Raw genomic sequence first — 20,672 nt, 5'->3', positions numbered from 1 at the left:
AAAAAAAAAGATCCAAAAGAATTTTTCTACGATATCTCCGTTAAAGTACTGCCATTTTTTTAACATTTACAAGTGGATGTTAAATTGTAGACGCACGAATTTTACAGCAAATTTTGGAAAAAAAGAGATTTCGAGATCTCATTATCGCTTTTAACTTCCACGGACGATCGGTTTTGTTCTTAGCGTTCAGAGAAATATTTATTAAAATAGCTGCATTATTATTTCTGAATAAATTTAATTTCTGAATAAATTTAAATTTATCATTTATCGGAAAAATAAAAAGATTTATTATTTAATTTATCAGTAAATGTGTTACTTAACTATTTGTACAATATATAATAGAATATTGATATATTGTACAATATAGAATATTGATACGGTTATAACAAATTTATATTACTATATATTAAAACCCGATGGCAATATGTAACAAAATCAATGAGTTATATTATTTTTTTAACCGCTTTCCGCCAATATTCGCGTTTTGCCAATATTTTCGGAAAGAAATGAATCGCGCGCATATATTATGTTCTGCGATCGTCCAGGGATTACAACGACCGCGGAAGAGAACAATCCGTGCTTCCCGATAAGAACGCTTTATTGGACTAGATTTTCGTCCTCGTTTAATTCTTTGCCTAAACCGAGTAGATATTTCGAGCCGACGACGTCGTTTGGTCTCCTTCCGGATACGGCCATTTCACCCGTTGCCAGCTTCCAGCCTCGTTTCCCGATGCCGAAGCTGAAGGGCTGGCCGCCGCGTTTGTCGTCTATAAAGTCGTCCAGGTTATCCTCGCGAGAATGATAGCCTTCCATGTTGTCAACCGAGAAATAGTCCATACTCAGGGGACGATATCCATTATTACGCTTCCCTATGCCGAACCTGTAGTCCCTGAGACGTTTTCCGATACCGAACGAGAACGGTCGCGTCCGCTGCAAATAAAGTTTTAATGCAAAATAATACGAGTATAATTATGACAAATTAATTTTATTTTTACTCAAGATATATTTTGTTTCTTATGCATTGTTCAATGTCGGGAAATATTAAATGACGATCTAATTAATAAAGTAATAAAGACTTATGTTGCCTAGTGACTTATTATGCGAATTTTTTATATATCTCATGAATATCTGATCTGACCATCTTTAACCAGATTCCAATCTTATAACAAAGCAAATGTTCGTTGAGAAATTGAACGTTTTATTTTCATCCGGAACTCACTTTATCCTCGCTATTGTCGATCCATCGCTTTCCGATACCGAAGTTGTAAAGAGGTAGCCTCTTGTACTCGGAGATGTAAGCATACGCCCTTTTTTCAGAGGGTTTGTCGTACTCCAAGCTGCCCGATAACGGATTCAATCGTGGAATATGCAAAGACGAGACCGGTGCCTCCTCTACTGCCGCTGTTGATGGCCCAACGACGCTCAACAGGTAGAACATAATGATTTTCATAGCGATCAGACTCGTCTTAGACTTCATGATGCTACTTCGGATCTATCTGAAAGTATAAAAGTCGCGCGAAATTGTAATTTATAACCGACTGCCAGTATTCGGATATCACGGAATAGAATTTCATCCTGTTGACAATGTCATACAAACTTCCACGGCAGTTCGAGATTGAGTTTTCAAATTCATTCACGCGCGCGAAATCAGCATTCTTGTTGAAATTGCAAGAGAGAATTAGTTCAATCTCTATCAAATTATACATTTAGATTGCATAATAACTATTTATCCATGCGGTAGTTTCTCGATATGTCGAATTGTATCTTCGAAATTATATGCGCGAGAAATTTGCGCAATATCTATATTTTATGCACATAAGAAGGGTGTAATTCAAATAACAATGAGCATTTTATTTCCAATGGTAATTGCTCTTACAACGCGTTTTGCGGAAATTTATATCTGTTACAAAATGGATTTAGCAGAATATAAAAATGCGTTAAAGCAATATCCCGCGAAAGAATTTACAAGCATTTCAAAGAACAGATGTACGCAAATGGAATTCTGGCATGTAAAAATAAAATAAGAAGTTATTTATACGACTGGCAGAGAAATGAATGCCATTGCAATAGAAGAATAGCTTTTACTCGTAGAGGTGCCGTGTCAATTTTACGACAAGGATTCTCTCAGTCGCATTCTCTCAGCACCCTACTTCCTTGCCGAGGTATTTTCATCTGTCACCGGATCGGAGTCCCGTTAAATCTGGATAAAATCATAGGGTGGTTTTTTTATCTTTACCTCTGTTTTCTGCGAATAACATTTTTTTCGTAATTTATGAGATAATATAATTATCAGATTCTATCGAAAGAAGAGCGCGCGCCAATTAAATCGTGGATATATCTCTTTTTCCACTCACATAACATTTATGCAATTCATGAGATAAAATTATCGTTGATTCAAAGATTCTACTAAAATATTTTAAAAAATACAAAACAAATATGTCAATTTTATTTTATTAAAAATCTGTCTGTTACATAAATATACCCGCACACATAGTTATACCATTTGAAACAAACATTCCCATTAATTTAAAAGTGAAGTCATTGTTGCGCATTATGACTCTGCGATTTCAATATACATGATCAAATATTTAATAGTTGCAATGGAATGACGAAAGAGCGAGCGGTCTGGCATGATTGGATGTCGCGAGACTATGGACCACTAAACCCGAAATCCCGTAGGGACAGTTCGTTCAATATTTGATGGTGAAATCCGACGGACCCTTCTTCGTCCTGCTTGATCACTGCTTTTGAAGAGACTCGAACGGGTCAAGAGAAAGAATACAAAGTCGATAAATATTGATAAAAATTGCAACAATTAATAAAAATCTACTATCAACAAGGCACACATTTCGAATACGATAAATACTTAAATATATCGTCTCACATGCACTTTTATCATAGAAATCTTCGTAACTTCTTTTTATTCATTTAATGTCAAACATATTAATGAGCTAAATCTATATAAAAGCAATTAAAAGATGTTTATTAAGCAAGTAAAACTTGCAAGATTCACACGTAGTTTGCAATATTTAATTTTGACGAATTGTCAATTTATATCATATCAAGCATTATTTATACCATTAATATTAATTAAATTTTATATAAATTTTATAAATCAATAAAAAATTAAATATAAATTAAAATGAATAATACATATTATACCATTAAAAGAAAATAATAATTGAGAAATGTAATAAGCGTTTTTTGCAATCCGATCCGGTTTGTCTACAATGCTAGCTTGTAATTGCCAGTGAACGAGAGCCAATGAAGATTTCATAGCGATTATATATAATGACATTAAAAAAGTATTTATTTTTATTATACACAGTATTATAGTATCATAATTATATCATAATTATATTCATATAATTTCTGATAATAATATTGGACGTAACTGCAAATACCAGTTTGTCATCCTGTATATTGTATACGCAAGGATAAGAGGGTTGGAAATGTTCTCGCGAGAGTGAAAGAGTCGAAGAGCTGCCTGATGACTCACTTAAAGCTGCGAAACCGTTTGATGGTTGCAACAGGTGCCGTTCTCATTCTTTTCCCTTCCTTTTGATGTTTAATCGTGACTCTATTTTTCTAATCTCTCTCGCCAACTTTAATTCTAATACATTTCACACATTTATTACTTTCTCATAAATAGTTTTCATAAATTAATAAATAACGCTATTTCTAATCAGTTTAATCAATTGTGTCAAATTTCGAACTTTCCACAATTTATATAAATCGAAACATTAAAAGAAAATAGTAATTGAGAAATGTAATAAGCGTTTTTTGCAATCCGATCCGGTTTGTCTGCAATGCTAGCTTGTAATTGCCAGTGAACGAGAGCCAATGAAGATTTCATAGCGATTATATATAATGACATTAAAAAAGTATTTATTTTTATTATACACAGTATTATAGTATCATAATTATATCATAATTATATTCATATAATTTCTGATAATAATATTGGACGTAACTGCAAATACCAGTTTGTCATCCTGTATATTGTATACGCAAGGATAAGAGGGTTGGAAATGTTCTCGCGAGAGTGAAAGAGTCGAAGAGCTGCCTGATGACTCACTTAAAGCTGCGAAACCGTTTGATGGTTGCAACAGGTGCCGTTCTCATTCTTTTCCCTTCCTTTTGATGTTTAATCGTGACTCTATTTTTCTAATCTCTCTCGCCAACTTTAATTCTAATACATTTCACACATTTATTACTTTCTCATAAATAGTTTTCATAAATTAATAAATAACGCTATTTCTAATCAGTTTAATCAATTGTGTCAAATTTCGAACTTTCCACAATTTATATAAATCGAAAAATCATTTCGGCCGCTTAAATTCTCTCAGGGCCAATCCATTCTTCAATAAAATACCGACAGCACTGTGTGATTGATTGACTATTCTTTGGGAAACAAATAGCTATCAATCTCGTGGGCATCTTTTCTTCCGGTTTACATCTGATTTTTTTGCAAAAATCCCGCGAAAGGCATGTGACCTTTATTTAGATATATACGAACTAGTCTGAAATTTTTATGCACGAATACTGTATAAAAATTTATTGCAGCAGCTTTTCTTCGTATTTCCAATCCTCATACTCGTGTTGGATTTCACGGTTTTCTCGTGAAAGAGATTATTTTCATTATTGTTATGAAACGTCATTATGCTTTTGACAATATTGCGAGGTTTAATAATTATCACATTGTTTCTTACGAGAAAAAAACGTTGCACAAATCGCTTATTTCAGCTCTTTTTTCTTTGACAACAAGAAAGGTTTACCCATCACTCAGGTGTCAAGTATCTCAAGGATTATTGGATTCCTCTCCGAAGAGAAACTTTTTTTATTGATTTCGTCGACAGAATTTTATGTCCGCAAATATGAAAAATGATTAAAAATGTACCTGACTGCAAATGCACAAGAAATACGTAAATAAAAGATGCGCAAAAGAAATATTAAGTTTCAATAGTAAATAAAGAAGAAAATAAGATACAAGAGCGCATGAGAAAGAAATTAAATAATGTTCTGACTTTTTTTATCTGACTTTTTACAAAAGTTAAAAATATTCGAATTTTATGCGCTTTCTCTGCTTCTCGTCATGCTAAAGTGAGCAAGCAAAATCTTTTGCAATATTACAAAAAAATGGTGAGGCGAAAGAAAATGTTACAAAGAAAAGTGTATGACAAAGAGGTTGCTTTCAAATTTTATTTGGGTTAACCTTTAAGCATCGATGCGGAGGATGTTGGTGTACATGAAATTCTCATAAAATTTAGACAGTATTATTCTTTAAAAGAACTACTTTATATAACGCATCAAATAATATTATATAACAATTAAGTTCTTACATAGATACGCACTCTATTATTCGATATACACGCGAGCACTAAATTTACGAAAATACGCACCAGAAATTAAAAGTTGAATATTATTAATTTTGAAATTATTTTGATTGCAATATGTTCAATATCTACAATATAAAATTGATTCATAATCTACACGTTGCAGCGCGTATGCTTACTATTAAGTAGTTTATTATTAAATATCGGATGTAGAAGGAACTCGTATAGGATTCACATTTGTATAGTAATAATATTGATGGAACACAGACTTATAATATGTAATTGAATTGGACATTGGTAAAACCAGATGCGTTTGTGTTCCAATGAAAAAGACTTAATGTCAAACACAGCTTCATTTTCTGTAGAAATAACTACGTGGACTATCTGGGCGTTTCGTAAACACATGACATTTTGAATGCATAAATGGAGAAAAAAAATACCAAACAAAATACGCGCTTAATATATATTCTAGTCTAGCATGTAGAAATATAAATTACATTTTGTTGTAAATATTTGTATTAAATTTGGACATTCATTGAAATGATAAATCTTTGTAATAAAAAAAAAAAAAAAAAAACGGCACAGCGATTTAATTTCCGCTTTTTTTGGCACGTCAAAATTTTTTCAACCAAGTTATTATAGGTCAGACTCATATCGTGACGACGTCCCTTTAATTCTGATGAGACGACACATAATGGACCGGCTTCAAATTCACGTCAAATAAAGCAGAATACTTGGCCGATCCACATGATAGACATCATTTGTTCCGATCGACGAGTGCGATGATCTCTCGTACCGTATCTTTCATGGTCTGATTAACATTCCGTATGCGTCATTGGTATCAATCATCGATGGCCCATTCAAGAAATTATATCATAAGCATTTTGATTCACGCATTTTTTAGATAAATAAGTGTAGGCTGCTGCTCCGGAACGATATCTCGACCCAAATTTTTCTTTTAAAATGTTCAACTAAATTTTCTCTCTCTTCCTCGTACTCATAAAGTACGATAATCCTGATCATCTTGAAAGATACTTATGGAATATAGAACACGCTTGGTAAAGTCGTTGGGGTAATATCACGCTTAACTCTCAATAAGAATCGGGATTACATTACGTTCTATAAGAAATTTTATTTATACGATATTATAATATATATTAACGACTTCTGATCAAATTTCTTTTGTTAGCGACACGCGCTGAAGACTTTTATACATCTTTCATAGCAATATTTGCGGGAAAATTCCGGTAACAGAAAAAGAAATAATAATAGCTCATCGAATAATGGTGCGGCAAAATCTTTTTCGACGATTTATTCTCTTTTTCCTTTAGGTTATTATACTCTTTTTTATTTCGTACTTTATTATTCTGACTATTCATAATTGATACTTGCGAGATACATTTATTCTAATCGTTTTCTCCATTAGATTTCTTTGGTAAAAGTATATCGAGAAAATTCAGGAAATAATAAATAGAATCTAAACACAATTTAAAGACTTCAGTATTGTGTACATACACAAACATCGACAAATCAATTTATTCTGTCATCTCGAAAACAATCGAATGCAAGTGTTGTCTTTTTTTAAAAATGTCTGATTCAATTATAAATCTCCATGTCTGTGACATGTTCGTTTTATATTTTTATATTGAATGACCCTCTTGTAATCGTGCTAAAAACCGTGGCGTGCTAGAAATTGTATTTAAAATAACTGTATCAAAAGCAACATTGAAACAGGAAACAAAACATTTTTACGAGCGTTATTGATGTGTAACCGTTCGCGATGTTTTATCTCTTCGCGGGAAGTCGAAAGAATGCAAAAAGGCTCTCACGTTTATTTCGATTGGCTACGTGCAAAGAAACTCATGCAAATCATCACGCAATTTTCCTACGTTTCTTCTTCCGCTTCTCTTTTCACAGAGACTTTTACCATACAACAGCAAAATCATGTTTGAAAATAATTCTTTCTCCTCAAATAATATCGCTATCTTATCTTTTATTTTAATTCTTTTCCGTCGCTTGCATCTTAATTGTAGTTTAAATATTTATAAGTAGATGCAGACGCGCATTCTCATTAAGGGCTATTTTTAAGGATTTTTTTTCTGGTAAATAATCGTTTTTTTTTCAAATCGCGTTATTAACATCACAAAGTACATAATATGAACCACTTTTTGTGAAATTTTCATTAAAAAATATTAATATTTATAGCTACAATAGCCAATAGTGTGAGCCGGCTTAAAAAAAAAACGAGCGCACGCGTAGCGGGGCAACGAAAGCTTTGAAACAAAAAAAGCAAGTATTTTCTTAAAATATAAGACAATAGCTTCAGTTGCACGTATGAAATTTTTGATTGAGTAATTTGTTTTTTTGTAATGTTAAAAAACAGAGGTCAATATCTCACCGATTTTGGAACTTCTTTCTTCAAAAGTCCGCCATTTTGTAACAAATTATTTTTTTTTAAATCCATATGTGCAACTGAAGCTATTGTCTTATATTTTAAGAAAATACTTGTTTTTTTGGTAAATATGCATAAAGTGGGCAACCTCACGGATGACCTTGACTTTGACATATGTTGTCAAGGTCATCGTCCTGAGTGACCTTGACCTTCTTTAGAAATTCTGATGAGACGACGCATAATGGACCGGCTTCAAATTCACGTCAAATAAAGCAGAATACTTGGCCGATCCACATGATAGACATCATTTGTTCCGATCGACGAGTGCGATGATCTCTCGTACCGTATCTTTCATGGTCTGATTAACATTCCGTATGCGTCATTGGTATCAATCATCGATGGCCCATTCAAGAAATTATATCATAAGCATTTTGATTCACGCATTTTTTAGATAAATAAGTGTAGGCTGCTGCTCCGGAACGATATCTCGACCCAAATTTTTCTTTTAAAATGTTCAACTAAATTTTCTCTCTCTTCCTCGTACTCATAAAGTACGATAATCCTGATCATCTTGAAAGATACTTATGGAATATAGAACACGCTTGGTAAAGTCGTTGGGGTAATATCACGCTTAACTCTCAATAAGAATCGGGATTACATTACGTTCTATAAGAAATTTTATTTATACGATATTATAATATATATTAACGACTTCTGATCAAATTTCTTTTGTTAGCGACACGCGCTGAAGACTTTTATACATCTTTCATAGCAATATTTGCGGGAAAATTCCGGTAACAGAAAAAGAAATAATAATAGCTCATCGAATAATGGTGCGGCAAAATCTTTTTCGACGATTCATTCTCTTTTTCCTTTAGGTTATTATACTCTTTTTTATTTCGTACTTTATTATTCTGACTATTCATAATTGATACTTGCGAGATACATTTATTCTAATCGTTTTCTCCATTAGATTTCTTTGGTAAAAGTATATCGAGAAAATTCAGGAAATAATAAATAGAATCTAAACACAATTTAAAGACTTCAGTATTGTGTACATACACAAACATCGACAAATCAATTTATTCTGTCATCTCGAAAACAATCGAATGCAAGTGTTGTCTTTTTTTAAAAATGTCTGATTCAATTATAAATCTCCATGTCTGTGACATGTTCGTTTTATATTTTTATATTGAATGACCCTCTTGTAATCGTGCTAAAAACCGTGGCGTGCTAGAAATTGTATTTAAAATAACTGTATCAAAAGCAACATTGAAACAGGAAACAAAACATTTTTACGAGCGTTATTGATGTGTAACCGTTCGCGATGTTTTATCTCTTCGCGGGAAGTCGAAAGAATGCAAAAAGGCTCTCACGTTTATTTCGATTGGCTACGTGCAAAGAAACTCATGCAAATCACCACGCAATTTTCCTACGTTTCTTCTTCCGCTTCTCTTTTCACAGAGACTTTTACCATACAACAGCAAAATCATGTTTGAAAATTCTTTCTTCTCCTCAAATAATATCGCTATCTTATCTTTTATTTTAATTCTTTTCCGTCGCTTGCATCTTAATTGTAGTTTAAATATTTATAAGTAGATGCAGACGCGCATTCTCATTAAGGGCTATTTTTAAGGATTTTTTTCTGGTAAATAATCGTTTTTTTTTCAAATCGCGTTATTAACATCACAAAGTACATAATATGAACCACTTTTTGTGAAATTTTCATTAAAAAATATTAATATTTATAGCTACAATAGCCAATAGTGTGAGCCGGCTTAAAAAAAAACGAGCGCAAGCGTAGCGGGGCAACGAAAGCTTTGAAACAAAAAAAGCAAGTATTTTCTTAAAATATAAGACAATAGCTTCAGTTGCACGTATGAAATTTTTGATTGAGTAATTTGTTTTTTTGTAATGTTAAAAAACAGAGGTCAATATCTCACCGATTTTGGAACTTCTTTCTTCAAAAGTCCGCCATTTTGTAACAAATTATTTTTTTTTAAATCCATATGTGCAACTGAAGCTATTGTCTTATATTTTAAGAAAATATTTGGTTTCTTTTTGTTTCAGAGCTTCTGTTGGCCCGCTACGCGTGCGCCTGTTTTATTTAAGGCGGGTCACACTATTGTGCTATTGTAACTATTGTGCTATTGTAGTGGGCTATTAATATAGCTATAAATATTAATATTTTTTAACGAAAATTTCACGAAAAGTTCAAATTATGTACTTTGTGATGTTAATAACGTGATTTGAAAAAAAAAAAAATTATTTACCAGAAAAAGAAATCCTTAAAAATAGCCTTATTTAGTCGTTATACTAGTTTCCTCCCTTAAGCACGTGCCGTATCATCAAACTACTTTCGCAGATTTGCAAATCTTGCGATGTAATTTCTCATGTTTTCCTCATGAATATGCAGAAAGATGCTTAAAGAAATTGTAACAATGTTTGCACGTGTTCTGAAAAAACTACCTTCTATTAAATCTTTATGCCTTCTAATCTTAACGATAATCTCATTTATTGCTTTCAAATTAGCATCATAATTGAAGATTATTGCTTCCTTTATTTTTTTATGATTTATAATTTATAATTCATTTTGATTTCCGTTTTTCTTGTCACCATTGTACAATTTCGCATATCTTCATTAAAATGCAAATTTTGTAATGACTTGCGTATCACAATCATTAACGTCCAAGCTATCTGAAAAATACTGTTAATTAAATTTAACGTATTAATTAAACCCGGCGTAAAGCTGGATGCGAAAATTTTTGTGCGTCAGATTTTTTAATCATTCTCTCATTCTTTTATTTCACAAATAGAGAAATCAATTTCTATTTAAAGTACCTTCTGCTTAAATTACAGGATGTCTATTTTAAAAGTTGGTTAAATTGTCGGAGTTTCTCATCATGCGCATCATCAAGACAAATGCATTGTGTACGGATAAATACTATGTGTGTGTGTGTGTGTATGTGTGTGTGTGTGTGTATAATCGTTTGACCGAGCAGTTTTCTCATTTAGGTGAGATATCATACTTATCAAGTAAAGGATATGCATTCTAATGTAGCAATATCGATTCTTGTCTTTTCCATAAATATTGCAACCGGTGACGAAATTAACACAATCTTTCCTACACCCAGGATGAAACGAGATATATCTCTCGCAAATTAAAATTCGGGAAAAATTTGCCTGCTTCTTCATCCATCACGTTATATGCTGATATTTTGCTATATTCTTGCGCGCTAATCGAACAATCCAGGCCAGAAGCAAATTTATTATCAATTTGTAAAGGTATTTGAATCAAACCATTCTCCGTCCGAACAACCGAGAAAAATTATCAGCTTTTAGAATTACGTTATAATTAAAAGATTCTTGTGAGGGACATTTAAAATTTCTTTTTGTAGATATTATATATATAATATTCTATTTTGAAGATATAAGAGTAGAGAGATATTCTCCGATAATTCGCTATTTCGATTATCACGATTATCATCACTTTATAATATCGCGCCTTTTATCGAGTGCTCGACATTTAATGTTCCGCTTCGCAATAAACGAGATTATTTCAAAAGCGAGAATCGCATGAACAAAAGTTACGCGAAAATTTTCTATCAACTTTTTTTATCAATGCCATTAAATCCGACATAGTGACGCACATGCAGCATAGTTTGCAGAACACTCTTTACAAAATAAAATTTTTTTCACCTTTAAAAGTCGAAGATTACAGATATATGGAAGTATAAATTGCGTTAAACTTTATATTATTTGTAATCGACTTTTATAGAATATTCTAGAAATATTGCGATTTTAGATGCTGTGGTCATTCTGCATGTATGTATATGTGTGTGTGTGTGTAACTAAAATTTGTTTAATAAAAATATTGGCTTGCTCTCTCTCTCTATAATAGCTTCAAAATTTTAGAGAATTGTAAGTTGAACCTCTTTTGTAAAGTTAAATGAAATATTACTAATAAGTAGTACAACTTTATTAATTTCACGTGCACTTTACGTTATCAAAGTTTTAATTGAAAGCTTGTAGTTATAATAATAATATGTCACATATATTAGACTATATTCTTCAGCAAACATTGATAGATAATATTGCAAACAATCGATGAAATTAATCTCTTTCATGGTAAACGTAATAGTTTAAAATGCATTCAGTCGCTGTTTCAAAATCGAGTAAATATCAATGTGCTCGAAGGGAATTGATGCTGAAGCACCTTTCTACGTTTCTGCATAACACGACATGCAGTCTCGCGGTCTCACCTTCCGTTTTGATAAACCCTATAATTCGAACACTTCCCCGATAGGACGCCCACCTGTGTTTACTTTATGCACACGTCTACATTTTGCACGTCATACATAACAATAGCAACAAGAAGCGCTGATGCGATAGGCTACAAGTATCTGCAACTCTACATACAAGGAAGAAGAGCACCTCCTCTGGAGTGATAACTACGTTTCGAGACGATAATATTATCATCGATCTTGTCGAGCACAACCGCGAGAACAGCTTCTCTCTTTGGGTCCGGAAATGAGATTAACCAACGTCACTTAGATGTCCCCTTCTCCGACGATAGCGAAGAGAGATATATTGGAACTAAATTAAATCTTTCTCTCTCTCTCTCTCTTTCTCTCTCTTCCTCTCTCTTTCTCTCTCTCTCCACATCTCTTCGCTCCCCTTAAGGTATTTTTGGCTTTCATGCTGGCCAGAAAATAATTATACCAGATATGATCAACCAGATACGAACGTCCGCGAAAGTGGGCTGATTAATCGCGATGACGTACATCTTTATCGCGCTTCTCGCGAATGTAATTTATCGCGAAACTTTTACAATAATGACATTTCATAATATCACTTTGTAAATATCTGACAATCTCCATTTTTATCGGTTTGCGTTACACGTGTGTCAAATGTCCCACTGGATGCGACCGCTGATTTCGACCACTTGATCGCCGACGGCTAGGTCGATGCGATTTGCCTCGTGCGGAATAATTTTACGATGAGATGATATCGGCTACGAATATGAGCGAAGCCATGAATACATTATACGTCTTTTTACATAGAAAAGTAATTATTTTCTTGTTAGTCGAATATAATCATAAAATATAGAGAGCTGAATCGAGATAAAACAGAGAAAAGTACAATTTTCATTATTTATTGCATTATTTTGAGTTTATTCCTGGCAATACTCTTACTTTCAAGTAACGTGATATACATCAAGTAATAGAGTTTGTCAATTTTATGTACATTATTATTTAAATCAAAGGAAGCACGAACGAGGGAAATCAAATACACGTGACTATTCGTTCCGATAAAAGCTTGCGAATCTTCTTCCCCGCAAGCTGCTAATTAACGTAGTGTAAAGAAACGCGAAAGTAAACGGGATGCAGGATAACAAACAACGTGGCATTTAATGCCCCATCAAGGAAAACCGTCGAAGACTCATGAGTTGCGACTTTAATTACAGATGCAGCACTATTGACAGCGCAAACGAAATTATGATGATGCCGTTTGCGACGCGTGAGCAACAAACGGAAGAAGATCTTACGGCGTAGAGTAAATCTCGCGATAAGGAAAATAGGTGCGAGGCGAGATAACTTACGTTACTTTGTTCTTTCGCGCGCGCGAATATTGTGCTCTCTATATATAACCGGGATTGTCCTAAGGGCTTTTTTCCCCTCCCCTCCTCCACCCCCTCCCCCTCTCCACCCCTCCCCGCTTCTACTTTGCAACTTTATTGTCTACAAAGAAGCCTGCAAGCAATATTGTGTAGAAAAACACATGCGCATGAGCAACAAATAAATTCTGAAAGATTTCCAAGAATATACAAGAGTCACGCGAATACAGTATAACAATACAAATGTCAAATTTTACGAAAGTATAGCGTGAAGAAATACAAAATAAAAAGGATAATAAATGTGCAATAAGACAATCGAAACATTTATTCTCCGTGGCATATCATTTTTCGAATGACAGTCGGCAAACACAGCACAAAGAATTTAATTTTTAATACCTCGCGTGTTTAAACACATTAATTCAATTCGCTCTGGAACGAAGGAGCATCCCTTCGTAGACAAAGATCGTAAAGTGTCATGCTTAAAGCACACAACTTTACGGAAAGACGCATTTTATCGTTCCCTCGTGCGACGACCTGATTAGCGCGCGGTTTCTGATTTCGTTCGCACAAAATAATACGCAAGCCCGAGGCGAGCTAATAAGCCACGCGAAATAGCCGAGGTAAGTAGCGACTTATGAGCGGCAAACAAGTCCGACAATAACGCGGCCATCCAATAACCTGCATCTAACGGCGCGTTTCCTCGTTCTTTGTCTCTCCTTTTCCCGGATATTTTACTCACGTTCTTTCTCCCCCGCTTCAAACGTTCTCATTAAACGCACGCACCGTCCACGAGATTATTTCCTTCGCCTATAAACATTTTTTCAGTATCAATTTCGTAACTAATCCGCACGATCCCTATTCTTACCCTACCTGCGAAAAGAGGATCCTCTCTCTTTCTCATTGAAATTACAATTTGCATGTCATAATTAGCATTTTATTTGCTGCATATCGTCTGAAGATAATAATTGTACATTGTCTTGTTTTATCTTCTTTCTTTTTAAAATTCATTATTTTATCGGGGTAAAAAAATACTTTGCTATTCATAGAGCTGCGATACTTCGTGGACAACAACTTGTGTGTCTCCAGAGTCTTATTAAGGGTTAATATACTCATCACGATAACGAAGCAATTATCTACATAATGAGAACTTACGAGGTCTCATTGGTTCAGCGCTATTGTGTTATTGTTTCATTGTGTTTCTCTCAATAATACGCGTACGTAAGAAGAGAAAACAATATAATATATTTTAATAAAGTAATGCGCTGATTTATTCAATGTTTTCAATAATCTAGTCGCCCTTATAAAAAAATGAAATTTAAGATGAAATAATCAATAACGTCATGTCTCTTTATAAGAAAAATAAAGGAAACTTTGACGCAAATTCTTCACTCCAACATATGTTTCAATTTTATGAAGTATCTTCACATTTTGATGCGAATTGATTCCAAATTTAATATTCGATAATATAATAGAAAAAGTTCCATTCTTCTTCATCTCTTAAGTGTCCTCGGAACATTGTCGCATTATGCGACAGGCACGCGTGTTATTTAGCCGATTCTTTTCTCAGGAATACGACGATCGTTCATACTGTCGCACGCTAATGGCAATAGCGACCTAATTTATTTCTCGATTCTGTCATAAGAGCTCTCTATTATCATCGAATGTCAATATCTAATCAAAGATTTCATTTTGACAGTTAAGATATACGCATTGAAATGCCGAAAATGAATTTTCGTCATCGTCGGAACATGAAATTCTGAGAACAATATCAAACAGCTGTATTGGTCGAAGAAACAGAGAGATCGGTTTTTCTCGTGAGAGCTGGAATTAATAGCAAATGGCATTGACTTCTAATAATCGAGTGCAATCGAAATTTTTATGGCTTATGCACGTGTCTCATACGCGATGATTCTATAATTGTAACTACGGGATAGATCTTGAAAACCGACCAGGACCGATCGTTAGCAAAATTTTTTGTTTGCACTTCCCAAAGATAGCGTAAATCTTAATCAATTTTTTGTCGTTTTGCGCATTTGAAAAAAATTATTGCAATTTTGTAGAAATTTTTTTTTTTTTTTTACAGAGAAACATAATTACCCTCTCTTCTAGATATTCGCAATTCGTAACATTTAAGAGAATATTAAAGGAAATATTAAAGGATTTCCAGAGAAAAAGCATATAATATGTTATTTTTGTCAAGAATGTGTATAAAAATATAAAAAGAACGAGGATTCTACAATAAATATAAATTTAGAAATCATTTCTTTATGTGTGCTTTCAAATGTTATCTTTTATACTACCCACGATAATTTACCTACGCAATTGCTCATGTAAATTTGAAATTTAACGAAACCCATGAGATTAATAAAAGATGTAACCGCTATAAACTTAATGATTTTTATAAATTAAATAAGAAATAGTAAGAAAAGTCTAGATAAAATTTTAACAATAGCTTTTGTTCAAATCTTTTTGCGTCATAATTTTATCTTATAATCTAGCATGTACGCAACATCGTATAATGGATATTTCTCCAAATATATATAAACTGTACATAGCATTTTCTAAAAATAATAAATTGCGAGAGAATATTTAAAGCCGGAGTTGTGTGAAAAATAAAATATATATATATGATAAGAATAAAAGCGCAACTGTTCTGCTCCATATTGCTAGTTTTTTAATTTTTTATTACATTCATTTTGCTAGTACTTAGGTACAACTACACTAAATTAGAAATTCGATCTTAAAATGAATACATGTTTTACATTTCTTTCGCATTTTTTTTTATTTTTTACAGTTTTTTGATAAATTTAAGTAAACTTAATTAATATAATACTCGGAAAACTCTACAAATATTTATTTTATTATATTTATTACGTGAAAAAAGAATAAAAAAGAATGAATAAAAAAGAATAAATAAAAAAGAGTAAAAAAAACAATACGGTATTATTTTACGCGCGATGTAAAAGATGAGCGTAATTAATGAACTGAAGTGAAGATGTAGAGGAACTTCGGAAACTTTGTCCTTAAAACTCACTCACCTGTTGCTACTACCTTCACAGAAATGCTTGTAAGCAATAAGTGGAATAAAGGAAAAAATCGTTTTCTTTTCTCTCTCTCTCTCTCTCTCTCTCTCTCTCTCTCTCTTTCTCATAAAGATTTAAGAATATTTAATGTTAGTGCAAGTTATGTAATGAAACTATTACAAATTAAAAGATTAATAATTTTATTGCTTAAAATAAATATAATCGCGGCAAAGTATTTTCATTATCAAAAAAAATAAATTGGATAAATAAATCTTTTTATTGATAAAATTCAAACATATTTTTAATTTAAATAATATTCTCTTGCATATACAAAATTTTTGAGCTAATTGAAAAATATAATCAGCTTATAAAAGATAGAAAGACACGATATAGAGAAACGATAAAATAAACCATGATAAAAATCTGTTATTACACAATAAAAAATTAAAAAAAGAAAAAAAGAAAAATGAAATATATGTTAATCTCCCTAGATATATTCTTTATTGTTACATCGGCTATCAAATCGGCTATCATATAAGTGAAAGTTTTTGCTATAATATACGATATCATATATACATATTTGTGATAACTTTATCGCACTCGATAAACTCACTTTGCCCCATCTACTATCAATGTAAACACTCAATCGAATCTGTAATGCATTACCGCTCGAAACAAGTTTTCCCATCTTTAGCTTGACTGCAATCATCGAGTAACACAGTAGAAGACGCGGACATCCGACAAGTAAAAATTCAGGATTGATCATTTTCTAATGTTAAATTACAAGTGCAAGAAGAATCTAAACTTTATCGCGCGTGGGAAAATATACAATTATGATGATGTAATTACATCTTTCAGTAAGAGAGAAAAAAAATTAAGACACGTTTAAAAGAAGCACGCAAAAAAGAGGCGCATCTCGAGATAAACTACTCACCTGTTGCTGCGAAACTATCGGCGCAATTTTCTGCAGGTCCTGTTGGGGAGACAAGAGTACGCGGGTATCTCTTCAAAGCCGCTGAAAGATGGGGAGCTTCCTGTCGCGTTTCTCGCGGAGATGAAACTCTCGTTCGCACGATTCTCCCGTTTGTTATCACGTTTCGTGATTGCGAGAGTACGCTACGAGTGGAGTGTCCTCCGTGAGTCACCGATGACGACGACGACGACGTCCGACGCCGGGTACCGCGACTTGGGTGCTGCGCGCGGGAATGACAGCGAGAGCGTCGCGACGCCGGCCTTTATACGTATGTGTGCGTCGGCGCCTGTGCGTGTGTTGCCCTTGAGATTGGAGATCCCCACGCATCTTTCTCACCCTTCGGTTCGCGTGCCGCCCTTCCTTGCTCTTTCTCTCTTCTCTTCTTTTCTTCCCTCGATGCGTCGCGACGCCTTTCGCGTACACGTGAGTGCGTGAGACATGCCGATGAGACGACGCATGATCCATGCATCGCCCAATTGCAACAACGGATTTGACGGAGATAAAGGGGAATGGCGAAGAGAGCCGTGGGTCGTTTCACTTCTTGAGTTCTCTGTACCTGAAAAACGAGCTTCCGGTGCACGTTGTGAACATCCGGTCATTTCGCTCTCTCACATACAAACACGCCGCTTTGATTTCAACTTTGCGCGACTATTGAGTTAGTTGAACAGAGTTCTATAGAAAATTCATCCTAAAAAAGACGATATGAATAATGCAGAATTTTTATTCGAACGCGTAATATTTCGCATGAAAAATATACACCGAGTAAAGAAAGAGCTACCGCTTCTGTAAAAGGGCATACGGTTACTCGCGAATGTTGAGAAATAATTATTACAAGATCCTCTATCTCTATAGCACAAGTATAAGCAAACAGCGCGCCTAGCATACTTTAAATCTCTCTTTTAAACGAGAGGTAGATTGCTTTCTCATTAGATTACGCTCCCTGCGCCTTTCCAGTCTCATCTCTCGGAGAAACTCACTTGCTTCGCTTTACAACACTTTCCCCACGAAGAATCTCGTCCCTATAATTACGATATCATCTTGCGTTTTCCACGAACCTGCACAAGAATGTGCATAAGGGATTTTGTATCTCGCCGGACAAAAGTTTCCCCATAAGCCGCGCGAGCCAGTCAAGGACCAAATCCGCGCGACACACCGGTTAAGCGCATTTATGGGTTTCGCGGTGGATGCATTACGCATCAACCGCATGCGGCTCCACCGCGAGATTTCCGCTCTGGATTTTCCGCTAAACCGCTCGTAAACGACCAGGGTGCTTGTATGCCGGATTCTCTGCCGCTCGTCGTCATAAAAGTTCTGTCCATGGAAAGGTTCGGATGCCTTGAGGGAAACGAGACGAATCCGCGCCAGCGACGGGATATTTGCATGTCTACACCGGCGAGAAAAAAGATCTCCGTCTTGTCTGATGAAAATTTTTCGGCCGATGAAATTGACGAGATACAATAGATACATGAGCGAAGAACTTGGTAGAAGAACTGTAGATTCTCCCGTTAGATAAAGTAAAAATACATTCCGCAAACATATGATGCGGGAGATGCAACTCGATTTTATTCACTATTTATATCTTTGATTATTCAAACCATAATTAAGATGCGCGGACAAAAATAGCTATATAGTTTAACATTATTTATTTCTAATTAATTATTCCGCGCAGTCATCCGCGAATACGCATGACTGCTGCATCGAGGATTTTGTTCGGTTCAAACTACTTTTATAATCCTTATCATTATACCAGCAGCTTGCAAATATGAATAATTGTAACATTTTCAATATTACAATGTAATATCGCATTATAAGCTTTATTAACATTATGAATAGAGAGATTCCATGTGATATCACGCGAGTCTAATAAAATTAAAAGATATTCATACATGATTACGTCAAGGAAAATATCATCTGTATTTACATTACATTATATATTTCTATTGAAAAGTGATAAAAAGTGAATTTAATTGTTACGTCAGAACGAATGTGTTTTGGATAAAAATTGGTTCATGCACGGAAAAAAAAATTTAGCTGCCGTAGCTAAAAACTGCGTATGGTAACTAGATTTCAGTTGTAATATATGGTCAGCGAACATCTTAGCTGTGATACCTATTTATTAGGTGCAACAGCAAACCGTTTTGCTGCAGTTTAGAAATTTATTTTGCAAACCATGATTAGCTATGGTAGCGAAATTTTTTTTTTCCGTGTGGAACTATTGATTTAGAAGAGAATAAAGATACATGAGCTATAAGATAGATTTTACATAAATATGCAAGATATAGGTGCATATTGACTTGGAAAGCATCTAATATAATAACACGAAAAAAAGAGAGAATCTACTTTAAATTTTCACGTCTCCCTTTCTTCAAGAATCCCTGACATTATTCTCTCAAAATTATTACATTAAAAGCAAAGATATATAGATGAGAATAACTTTTGCGACGAGCAATGCCAAGAATTGAGATTCGCCAGGAATGCGACGCGATTTTAGAAACGTGCTTTTTTCACGTATTTGCCATCGTATTTTTACCCTTCAAGAATTTAAACTGCGACATTATATGGGATGCATCGTCCTTTATCACGCGGATACAATCGATAATTCGATACATTCCGCGTTCTATATGGAAAGTGCCGCTGTATAGTGCAATGTATAATGCGATAAAGAGGAGAAAAAAGGGGCCGCCGCGCACTTCGCATAGTTCGGTCTCGTCATCTACCTTGTAAAAGCGTACGCCCCGCGATCTGATAATGGACACGGTTTGAAACCGCCGGTCGATTCCCACGTGGATTTAAACACTGGATAACCGTCAATGTCACCGATGCAAGATTGCCGGCCGATATCTCGATCATTAGCAATGCTTCGAAATTAACTCTTGCTCTTTAACTCCAGATCCTCCATCGCGATTGTTAGAGAGACTGATAGCGTCTTTAATAAAGTATGAGTCGTAAATCGTCTGTCGTTCGCATCCGCGCGATTCTCTCTCTCTCTCTCTCTCTCTCTCTCTGAAATTCCTCCCGATTCCGTGTTGAATGCCACGCGACCGATCGATACTTGCACTCGGAGACAGAGAAGAGACGAAGAGCGTGTTATCAGCGCGACAGGACGATGGATAAGGAGATCGAGAACGAGAATATATCTCTCGTGCGATTAATTATACGATCGTTCTCGTTAAATGTCTCTTTTGGAGAGTTTTTACAGACATTCGGAGAGAGGAATTCTTCAATGTTTCCTCTCGTCGGGACGCTAAAGAGAATGGCACTGTTCTACAACCTTCCGTATCCCTACGTGAATTTTAATTCTTTTAACATAACATAAAACGAGGCCACTCTC

The 20,672-nt window shown here is 34.4% G+C and overlaps 1 protein-coding gene across 1 annotated transcript; it reads right to left on the bottom strand.

Moving 5' to 3' along the window:
- Window positions 1-6: 6 nt before the first annotated feature.
- Window positions 7-17,599, bottom strand: LOC115245930 (allatostatin A). The gene is made up of 3 exons (XM_029824452.1): window positions 17,303-17,599; window positions 1,220-1,496; window positions 7-930 (listed from the first exon to the last, which is right to left on the bottom strand). Exons 2-3 carry the CDS (start codon window positions 1,475-1,477, stop codon window positions 598-600), a joined length of 591 nt encoding a protein of 196 aa, XP_029680312.1. The 5' UTR covers window positions 1,478-1,496; window positions 17,303-17,599; the 3' UTR covers window positions 7-597.
- Between the last annotated feature and the right edge of the window lie 3,073 nt (window positions 17,600-20,672).

The sequence above is a fragment of the Formica exsecta genome, unplaced genomic scaffold (genome assembly GCF_003651465.1).
Source record: "Formica exsecta isolate Colony F162 unplaced genomic scaffold, ASM365146v1 scaffold137, whole genome shotgun sequence".
NCBI classification, from domain to species: domain Eukaryota; kingdom Metazoa; phylum Arthropoda; class Insecta; order Hymenoptera; family Formicidae; genus Formica; species Formica exsecta.
This window is presented reverse-complemented; position numbering and strand designations above follow the sequence as displayed.

What these genes read in the sequence shown, in the direction of transcription:
- LOC115245930 (XM_029824452.1), bottom strand. Translation starts at nt 1,477, where the DNA reads ATGAAGTCTAAGACGAGTCTGATCGCTATGAAAATCATTATGTTCTAC. An exon ending in TCGACAATAGCGAGGATAAA is followed by an intron (nt 931 to 1,219) that starts GTGAGTTCCGGA and finishes CTTTATTTGCAG; the next exon opens with CGGACGCGACCGTTCTCGTT.